The following is an 11209-nucleotide window of genomic DNA, read 5'->3' on the forward strand; positions in this document are numbered from 1 at the left end:
TACGAAAAGTTAAAAGTTTTAAGTATATTGGATGCATCATATAGGATAATAGAGAGATTGAACAAGATGTAAATCATAGGATCCACGTAGGTTGGTCAAAATGGCAGAGTGCGTCTAGTTTTATACACGGCAAAAAAGTGCCTATAAAACTTAAAGGTAAATTCTATCGCACCGCTATAAGACCGGCTATGCTGTATGGTACGGAGTGTTGGGCGGCTAAAGGGGAGCACGAACATAAGCTGAGTGTGGCAGAGATGAAGATGTTGAGATGGATGAGTGGTCATACGCGATTGGATAAAATAAGGAATGAAGATATAAGGGAGAGAGTTGGAGTAGCACCTATTGTGGATAAGATGGTTGAATCGCGTCTCAGGTGGTTTGGACATGTGAGAAGAAGACCGATAGAACATCCAGTCAGGAGGGTGGATGAGATGGAAGATGGACAAAGGGCGAAAGGCAGAGGAAGACCTAAGAAGACCATCCATGAGGTGGTCAAACGAGATCTACATGTAAACGGTCTCTCTGTAGACATGATACATGACAGAGCACAATGGCGTCGTTTGATTCATGTAGCCGACCCCACTTAGTGGGACAAGGCTTTGTTGTTGTTTGTTTGTTATATGAGCATAGTAGCATGTATACACTTGATTTGGTTGTTGAAATAAGCCACTAACATGTATTGAACACATGAAAAAATAGTCCCTTCTACCTTAGAAACACCTTTGAGATGTTAGAACAGATGATCTAATCAATAATTTTCTTTGAAGCGCTGTGCAATTAACACTTTACATAACAAACATCTATCTATGAAACTAAATTGTTGACAAAATTCATCATACAGAAAATTGTCTAGCTTTTCTTTTGGCTAAAACAGAATTCTTTAAAGTTTCATCTACAGGTTCTTTGTTGATTCTGGTGTGGCAATATAAGTTTTGTTGGTCCAAACAAATCCTTCAATACATCTTCCAGACCTAGCATTCTTGTATATGGTGAATGCTTCTTCCATTATTTTGGCCTGGGAGAGCAACTCTGCTCTCTTTCTTCCAGATGGATGAGTGAAGAGATAGTCCCAAAGGGCCCACTCACCCTTGACTTTTCCCAGCTTCTCATACACTGTGGGCGCCACCCGTGGATCATATCCGGTGGAAGCAATTAAGAGCAAGCCAATGTAATCCGCTTCCATTTCCATCCTGAAAACAGGATTTAGTTATAAAAATTTTAAAAAGGAAAAGTTTCCATTTCAACAAAATATCTACCAAGAAGAACAAGTACAAGGAACATGCATGATTATTTAAGTATAATCTGAAATTTAAAACAACATTGACATGTTGATACATGGCACACAATAATGTCCCAAGAGAACTACAATTGAGGATGAATGAGGAAAGACATGTCAAAATTTGATTACTGTATCACAACACCACAGTTTCAAATGAATTATTAAATCCCATCTCACTCAAAAATTTTATTCAGCAAAGATATCAACTATCATTCACTCAATTGAAATTATGGTAAAGCATATGGTAAATGAAATGGAGTTCTTATTTGCATGGAACTATCAAAATCTTCTATGAACTAATATGTTATGTGGAATAAAGCACTAAAGCAATCCACAACAGCATTCTACACTATCTTGAGAGCCATGACAAACATAATGTTAAGTAAAATGCAACAAGTATAATCAAAGAACCACAGAGGAAATTGACTTATTAGAAAGACATGAACGAAGTTATACAGTCGATAGAGTGGTAGCTTCAAGAAAAGAAAAGACATTATGGTGACGATTTCGGGGGTGACAAATCGAAAAAGAATAAACTGCAGGATAGCAAACCACAGTTTCTTCGTCACATATTCAGCGGTGTGTCGGGCCAAAGCATGACCAACCTAATTAAGAAGAAAAAACAAGCAAATAAGCATAGATATCTTTCAGACGAATTAATAAACCAAGAACATTAGTTAAACATGGCACAATTATACCTCATGTCCAATTATAGTGGCAATCTCAGCATCACTCTTAAAATGCTCTAACAATCCGGTGTATACAACAATCTTACCACCAGGAAGCCAAAAGGCATTGACTTCCGAATCATTGACAACAAGCACCTCCCAATTCAATCCATCGAGATGTGAGGCAGCTGGCCCTTTCTTTCTAATTTGCTGAACCCAACTGTCATCAAGGATTTCATCTTCCTTGTGCCAACCACTCTCTGCGTTACAATAAGCACTAGCATTAGTCAACGATTTCAGAGTCTCCTCAGTATCCCCTTCAAACCCTGTGACATATGCTGATGCATAACCAACATCACTCCAAACTTGTTCCTTGCTCAACCCTCTCAGCAAGGTATCAATGATTTCCATTGATATCATCCTTATCCTCACACTCTGAGGGTGTATGGGAGGCAAGATCTTTCCCTTGAAACTCGCCTTCTTGTTCTCGAATTCAGCCTCACCAAGCTGCCTCTCCATGTCATTAGATAACAAAATGCAGCGGGTTCTCTTGGTATATGGAACTGTTTCTAAATTCCAAAAATGCATAGTAATCAATATTCCTGACCCAACCAACACTATAAAGAATACAAGTCTAGGATTCCGCATATTTCGGTAGCGAACAATGATCAGTTGGCGAATCACTAGATACACGACGAACGTTAACCATGCCGTAACACCAGAAGCAGCATAATGCGCCATTGTCGTAACCGAAATGCGTCAAGTAATGATCTTTGGCATCTGAATCAGTTGAAGACTAATGGTGTTGGTAATATTGGAACGAAACAACACCGATTGTGTAATGCAGCACCGGGTTTTGAGTTTAGAATTTTTGAAGAAAATGAAGGGTTTATAGGGTTTAGGGTTGTGTTGCACATTTTGTTCACTTCCACAATTTTGTTGGTTGCATTTGAGGATTGAACAAATAAAAGGAAGAGTAAGCGCCACTAGAGAATAGAGTAACGAAGGTTTGATATCCATAGCCATTTTGAAAAAGAAAAAATTACATAGGATAATAATAGTAATACAATCTATTTGATTATTTTAGTTTGATGATGTATCAATGTGAGGCTATTATTTATAAACAAAAAAGTTTGAAGAGACAACATTCTGGATTACTACTAATAAGGAGAATGATTGCTGAAATATTAATTAGAATTTTGGAATGAAATTACTTTAGTCAAAGATTTATGTATTTATGTACCAATGATTTTTCGTTTTATTTTGAAACTCTAGGAGTAATAAATGACTTATGCTTTATGCGGACAACATTCTTTTGACCTTGACGTCGTAATTGCAATGTAAATATGTAACGGAGTCTACATGGAAATTGAAAAGTCACAATCACATATTAGGAGTAAAAGTCTTGACTAGTGGTCTTATATCCCATGATATAAATATGAAGTAAAAATTTATTTAATTTATTTTTATGTTTAATTATTAAGTCAAATATTTATGTTTAATAAAATATATATTGACCTGTTAATTTGTCGTCGTGTAAGATTTAATATTACATCATATGGTAGATAACATTTTTCATAAGAAATTAGTCAATTTATGGAAAAAAGAAAATTCGTCCATTGACTGGTTAAAACTGAAGGACTAAGTTGATACCCAGATTTAAAAATTGAAAAACTAATTTTATTACAAATTTGATTATAGCGCAAAAACCAAAGAACAATTTGATTGGTATCTCACGATGAGCACTAGAATCAATGGAATTGAACTTGGAAATTGGAATGGATGTAATATGTTGACATGCAAAACACCGGGGTCAATGCAAAAGGTTGACATTTTGACTTTTTAGTGTTAACTGTTAAGTATATGGGACCTAAGTAAATTAGTCTCTGAATTTGCTATTTTTCAGTTTTTAAATTGATCAATTAATCCTTCAGATTTAATTAATCTAGTTGACCGGTCAATGACTTCAACGGAAAATTAAAATGAAACATTAACCGTCACTTAGTATGACATTAGACAAGCTATCATAGTTAAAAAAAGTGTTTAAATAGTTTGGTTCTCCAAATTTGATCAAGGTTTTATTGTCTTGGTAAGATTGGATTAGTTTTAAAAAAATATTTATTTTGTTATTTTTCTACTAGTAAAAAATAATAAAATAATTGTGAATTTACTTGTAATTTTTTTTTCAAAAAATTATCATAAATTTTATTGCAAATTTATCACTCATGAACAATATGTAAAAATTTTGTTGCAAATTGCAAGATTTATAGCAAATATGGTAGCTATTTCTTGCATCAAAAAAAAAAAATATTACTTGCGAATTATTGTTACATATCTTATTTCTTGTGCAATTGGCTGTATCAATTACTTACGGATTTTATTATAAATTAATTGTCTACGAAATTTATTGCAAAAAAGATTAGCTACTATCTTTTTTGCAAATTTTGTTAGTTGTGAAGTTTACTGTAATAATTACTTGTGAATTTTGCTACAAATTTCATACATGCCAAAAATTCGCAGCAGAAATTGCATCAAAATTAGACAAAAGTGTTTGATTTTTTCACCAAATTTCCTGCAAATTTTACAAGTTTTTCGCAGTAAAAGTCACTAGTAAATTAGCTGCAAATTCAAAAACCCACAGCATGCAATAGTTATCCATGAGGTCATATGCTGCAGAGCAAAAGTCGCAGGAAACAAAATTACTTGCGAATTTAAGTCAAAATTCGGAAAAAAAAAATCGCAGCTAATATGTTGTTTTTAGTAGTATTTGAAAAAAAATTAATAGACAAAAATTATTTTTTACATTTGGATATTTTTTTAAAAAAATTGAAATATTAAAAATCTCTTTTGTTTTTTTTAGTAAGGTTTTGTTAGCTTTTAAAAGAAGCAAATAGGTTTAAAATTAAATAAAAAGATTTTATTTAAAAACATAATTTTTCATTCAAAAAAATTAATCCAAACCAACACTGTGTCTCTGTAGAAATTAGTTTTAAAAATGTTTTTTTATATCGAATTTTAATGTTAGAGTATAATTAGGATAAATTAAGATTAGTTAGCATCAATTATAGTTATTTAGTATATCTGTATATTATAGAATATTATGTTTTTATTATTTTTATTGTTCTAATACATATATACAAATATGCTAAATAAATATAATTGATGCTTATTGATCTTGATTCATTCTAATTACATTCTAACTCTATGTTAAAAAAGTAAGAGAGAGTAGTAAAGAAAAAGTTTTTGTGTATTCAAGTTGTATAGAATGATGCAATATAAAAAGATATTTATAAAGGATAAGAGAGAATCGAAATAATAAAAATGTAATATCCTATAAGTCGTTATATATAATAAATATTCAGATATATTAAATAATTCTAATGAAAGTTAATTGATCATAATATATTCTAACATTCTCCTCAAACTCAAGTGATAACTTGAGTTTGAAATTTATTTAAAACAACAAAATAAAGAAAAAAAATTGTATCAACTGATAGAACGTGGTGGAGACTGAATTGACGGAAAGAAAACTGCCGCAAGAAAGTGCATACAGAACTACTACAAGGGAAGTGCAAATGAAACTGTCGCAAGTGAAACGCAGACCAAAATTGCTACAGAAAAAAGCAGACAAAATTGGCGCAAGAAAAGTGCAGGCAAAACTGTAAAAAAGATTATGAACTGTTGGAAGATGATGAAAAAAATCTGATTTTTTCCATAAGAATAGGTACGTAGCGGATGATAATGGTGTTTAATTCATTAAACTTAGAAAGATACAAATAGAAATGATAGACTAATCGGTAGGATGAAAAAAAACATAACAAAAAACAAGAAAAAAATGACATAAAGAAAAAATGTGAAAAATACGATGATTTTACTAAAAGAAAAATAACATATCCTTTTTAGATACCATGTTAAAAAAGTAAGAGAGAATAATAAAAAAAAGTATATATCAATGTGTATTCAAGTTAAGTAAAATGATATACACAATATAAAAGGATATTTATTATAAGTGCTAAGAGATTCAAAATAACAAAGATAAAAGATTTTATAATAAATATTTAAATATATTAAATAATTTTAATAAAAATTAATTGATCCTAATATATTCTAATATTTAATATTATGTAAAAATAACTCGCCATTAGAAAAATCAAATTTTAGTACATTTTGTTAGAATACAAATTGACTATATGATTATTGCACGTTAATTAATAATTTGGGTAATAATATTGTCACTTAGTTTTTATAATATTTTTCCATACATAATTTTTTAAATTATATTTTTATATAAATTTATAAAAAAATGATATTATCAAAATAGAAGTGTCAAATATACATTTTCTATAATTTTGTTAATTATTCTCTTTTTAGAATTACAAATTTCACATCTTTATTTGTATTTTTATTTTAGTACGTCACAAACTTATAACAAACATCTCACAAAAAATGGTTATTTTTCTCACGTACATAAACTCCTTGATCTTTTAGAATTTACAGTTTACAAATAAATATTTGTCCTAAACTCACGTGATATCTCTCTAACCTAAATATTAATATGCAAAATATAAATTAAGAGATTATATTATATGATGCATTTGTTGGGAATAAAGAGTATGATTATAATTCAATCAATTATGTGTCAAATAATTTGTTATTATTATTATATTAAAATATTAATATAATAAAGTTTTTTATTAAATTTAGAGATTTATAATTGTGATAGTGATCATAATATTAAGAGATAAATCTTTTATAATTTACTCTAAATTGTTCTTGGTAATAGGATTATTAAAAAGAACATTAATAATTCAAAAAGATCAATATATATAATAGTCTTCATTGGATGAAGATTAATAGATCTCATTTATTAAATTATATATATAGATAGTACATATAGAGATACGACCATTAAACTTACTCACTTTGAGAATTCATAATGGTTATAATTACAGCATATTTGTCAATAGGATATTCTCAAGATGAACATAGTAATAGAGTTTCCTTTGACATGCGGCTGTCATAGTAATTAACAATGTATTTATTATACTTTGATTCCAGACACCTAATACCCTAGGGTATTAGTTGAATGGATATTGGATATGATTTAAATACTTATAGAATTAATGATTAGTCAATAAGGAATCCGTCAAATCTTGGTAAAGAGTTTGAGTTTTGTGATTATAATGACTGACATGAATAAAATTATAAAACCTTGGCCCAAGCAAGGGAATTAAATGAATGAAGAAATGAGTTTCTTAGGTCATTCACAATTAATTATAATAATGGTAACAAGTTAGAGTTTGACAATTAAACCATACTTTAAGGGTTAACTAAGAATTGGAAAGATGGAAAGAATTATACTTTGTTTTTCTAAGGTTCTTAGTAAAAAATATATTACTTCATACTATCGGATCGTTGAGGAGTGTTGCTAGACGCCAACCTATTGATTAGTAAATTTAGTATGACTAATTTACTACCTGCTTAGTATTAAACTTATTGGGTCACACACTAACGAGTGTTCTAGTCTTTAGTATAAAAATTTTTAATTATTATTTTGATTTAATCAAATAAATAATTATATTAATTCAAATAGAATATTATTGACTGATTTTAGTTCCTAAGTTTAACTTTTTACCAAGCAATAATCATCCTTGAAAACTAACTGTGGAATGAAAGGTTGAAATGAAAGGTCGTGTAACATGATATATTTGATTTGATAGCTCCTTTGAAGGGGACTAGATCTTCTCTAATAAAAAAAAATTAGATCATGTGTCAAGTATTTAATTTAATTATTTATTATTTTTTTCTCATATTTATATTTGCTCTTATTTATAGAATTAAAAATAAGAAATTATACTTTATTTTTTTAAATATTAAAAAAATTAGAAAGAATCTATTTTCCCCTTTATGGGAGATATGATTATTCCTAGTACCTGGTATAAGCAAAAAAATAAAATAAAAAACAAAAAGTAAAAAACATTACACATTACATAATTAATCTAACTACAATCAAACTCAACAAAATATATGGCATTTAACACACACTTCTATATCCAGTAACCCCTATTCCAATTTCCAAGTCTTTCATTCCCCAAAGTAATAGCAACTAAAGGTTAACAATTTGCAACCATGAAAAAATCAGGTGATTAATAAATTATTAACAAACTCAAAAGAATTAACCATAATCAACACAAATTAACTTAGATAACAATTAACTCACAAAATTAGTAATCAACCAAAATACTATTAATTCATAATAAAATTTAAATTACATCTAATCTAACTTAATATTATTTAATTAATTTTTGATTATACTAAATTAATGTAACAAATTCTAATCACACACTTCATTAATAAAATATTTAATAAAATCCTAAACAGATAAAAAATCTAAGAAAAATAAAAGCTATACAAAATTACCTATGATAATGATTACAAAATGATAAAAGTGTGGTGGTAATAGGAGACAAGTAAAATCTAAGTGGTCGGGTTAGGATTTAATTAGTAAATTTGCAGTAATGACGGCAACGCAGGGACAACTTCTGACAACAAGAGACACCACTAGCAGTGGCGGAAGCTTTTTACGGAGATTCTAGCAACAATGACAGTGACATGCTGATCGCGACAATAATAGAGCTAAGCGATAACGATAGGTGGTGGCGCAACAATCTTTTTTAATAGAAGAAAGGGAGAGAGACGAGATGGAGAAGAGAAGAGAGGGGGGAGAGAGAGTTTGCAGAAGTGAGAAAGAAAGGATTTTGCGTTTAAATTTTATCTCAAATTTATCGTTAAATTTACTAGCGAGCAAATTTAAAAGTAAGACATTCGTCATTGTCTAAATACCGTGTTTCACTAATTTGTGTATGTTACTGTTGAAAAATTTTTATACTAAATTTAATGCTAATAAAATTTATTTTCGCGCCTCGGTTGGATTAAGTTACAAAATTTTAAATTGACGATAATTTATTTCAAAAATGTATTTTCACTTATAGTCATAAAAAAGTTTACTACTAAACCCGTTGGTAACAAATGTAGCTAAATTCGAGCACAATTCTTGTACTGTGACAATGTAACAAGTATATATATATATAAAGAAGCAAGGGAAAAAAGAAGAAAGAAAAAATTGCCAAAGAAAAAAAGTTGGAGAAAGAAAATTCGACCGAAAAAAGAAAGGAAATTAATCAATCCTAAAATGATATTATATATATTATTATTAACTACAAAAATATTATAATTATTCATCTTAAGTAACGAGTAGCAAAATGCAATATAAAAATAGAAACAATCTGCTTTAGTTTTATTTAATAAAAAAAATTCACATCATATATTAAATTATTTGATCATTTTAAATTGATATTGAATCCGACAAATAAAAAAATAAAAATTAAATAAAATATATATTTAAAAAAATTAATTTTAATGTACTTTTGAATGACTATTTTAATTTGATATAAGCATAAAATTTCGTCAAAATTATATTTATTAAAAGATTACAAAGACTATTTTGCCTAAGTACTTTCAAAATAAGAAAAAAAATGATGAAAATGCACAACAACTTGCGATGTAGCATTTTAGATGTGGACCTTTGTTTTTTTCCTTTTCAATATATTTTATGTTAGTAAAAAATTTTAACATTATGTTCTTTCTTGACACACTCTAACACATTTTATCAATGAGATGTATTTCACATAATCATATGTAAGTCAAACAAAAAATTCATAATTTTATTTCATTACTACTTACAAAGTAACTTTTACATAAAAAAAAAAAAGTTTAAAAACCAACACTTAACCACAAAAAAAAAAGTTACAAATCATAAATTTTATTATTCTTAACACTCTTTTTTACATAATATCCGTCACTAAGAAGTAAAAACCCAATTAACTAACCTACAATTACTTATAAATACCCGTCAAATAGTTACAAATGACACAAATAATATCAGCAACTTGCTCCACATATTCAGCATATTTGGGTAGCGAAGAATGATCAGGAAAAACAGGATCACTTGGTGAATCACCAGAAACACAACCTTCAACCGTCGCCATAACACCAGAAGCAGCAACATTAACACCTTGGTAATCCTTCGCCTTCAGCATTTTTTCAGCGTATACCACTTCGCCTAATGCGCCTTCCTCGTAATCGAAATGTTTCAAACACAATTCGTAATGATCCTTCGCATCTGAATTAGTTGAATTTCTTATCAGAGACTTAATGAGCCTAATTGTGTTTGTAACGTTGAAACGAACAACACCAATTGTGTATTTTGCAAGGGTAATTAGATCTGCACGGTTTGTACCACCGGGTTTTGAGTTTAGGATTTTTGAACAAAATGAAGGGTTTAGGGTTGCGTTGCAAATTTTGTTCACTTCAACAATTTTGTTGGTTGCATTTGAGGATTGAGCAAATAAAAGGAAGAGCAGCACCACTAGAGAAGAGAGTAGCGAAGGTTTGATATCCATGGCCATGTTGAAAAAGAAAAGAATTACAGAGGATAATAATAGTAATACAAACTATTTGATTATTTTAGTTTGATGATGTATCAATATGAACCTATTTATAAAAAAAAAAAAAAAAAACTGAAGAGATACACTATGGATTACTACTAATAAGGAGACATTCCCGAAAAACTACGAATGATTTTCCGTTTTATTCTGAAACTTGAGCAGTAATAAGTGGCCACTTGTGTTTTACACGGACCACATTCTTTTAACCTTGACGGTGTCTTATGTCAGGTTGTATGGGCCATTAAGTTGCTAGAATTAACCTCTTTAAAAGATGATTAATATTACGGTTTTGTTAGATAAAAAATAATTTTTATAAACAATATGAACAATAATTTTTATAAATAATAATAATTATTATTATTATCAAAAAAAGTAATTGTCTTTTAATTTTATATTTTTTTATTATTATTCTTAATTTTAGGACAAATTATGTATATAAATTATTTAAAAATTAAATTTATTAGATTATATTAAGATAAGTATATGATGTGGATAACCATTAATATGGGTGACTTAAGTTTTTAAAAAAAAATTTAAGATTTCTACGAAAATTAGCTTTTAATAAAGGTTGAAAAAGATAATCTTATACAAATATAAATAAAACTTCATAGTTTGAGATATGAGAGACACAAAATATTTTTTCTTTTTTTACGTCCAATATATAAAATTTTTCTTTCACTTTTCTTTCATATACTACAGCATATAATATTAGTAATATATTAATCATTCTTATTATATTAAAATCGTGGTAAATA

The 11209-nt window shown here is 28.7% G+C and overlaps 2 protein-coding genes across 2 annotated transcripts; both read right to left on the bottom strand.

Annotated features, from left to right (window-relative positions):
• Positions 1–789: 789 nt before the first annotated feature.
• On the bottom strand, positions 790–2688 carry LOC107495268 (uncharacterized). Its single transcript, XM_021125379.2, has 3 exons — positions 1978–2688; positions 1736–1884; positions 790–1190 (listed from the first exon to the last, which is right to left on the bottom strand). The coding sequence occupies exons 1-3, from the start codon at positions 2686–2688 to the stop codon at positions 893–895; spliced, it is 1158 nt and encodes a 385-aa protein (XP_020981038.2). The 3' UTR covers positions 790–892.
• A 7154-nt stretch (positions 2689–9842) lies between these two features.
• Positions 9843–10415, bottom strand: LOC110272863 (pectinesterase inhibitor 1-like). Its single transcript, XM_021125380.2, has one exon. It carries the CDS (start codon positions 10413–10415, stop codon positions 9843–9845), a length of 573 nt encoding a protein of 190 aa, XP_020981039.1.
• Between the last annotated feature and the right edge of the window lie 794 nt (positions 10416–11209).

This window comes from Arachis duranensis, chromosome 6 (genome assembly GCF_000817695.3).
Source record: "Arachis duranensis cultivar V14167 chromosome 6, aradu.V14167.gnm2.J7QH, whole genome shotgun sequence".
NCBI classification, from domain to species: domain Eukaryota; kingdom Viridiplantae; phylum Streptophyta; class Magnoliopsida; order Fabales; family Fabaceae; genus Arachis; species Arachis duranensis.

What these genes read in the sequence shown, in the direction of transcription:
- LOC110272863 (XM_021125380.2), bottom strand. Translation starts at nt 10,415, where the DNA reads ATGGCCATGGATATCAAACCTTCGCTACTCTCTTCTCTAGTGGTGCTG.
- LOC107495268 (XM_021125379.2), bottom strand. Translation starts at nt 2,688, where the DNA reads ATGGCGCATTATGCTGCTTCTGGTGTTACGGCATGGTTAACGTTCGTC. An exon ending in CCACTATAATTGGACATGAG is followed by an intron (nt 1,885 to 1,977) that starts GTATAATTGTGC and finishes CTTCTTAATTAG; the next exon opens with GTTGGTCATGCTTTGGCCCG. An exon ending in AAGCTACCACTCTATCGACT is followed by an intron (nt 1,191 to 1,735) that starts GTATAACTTCGT and finishes TCCTGTTTTCAG; the next exon opens with GATGGAAATGGAAGCGGATT.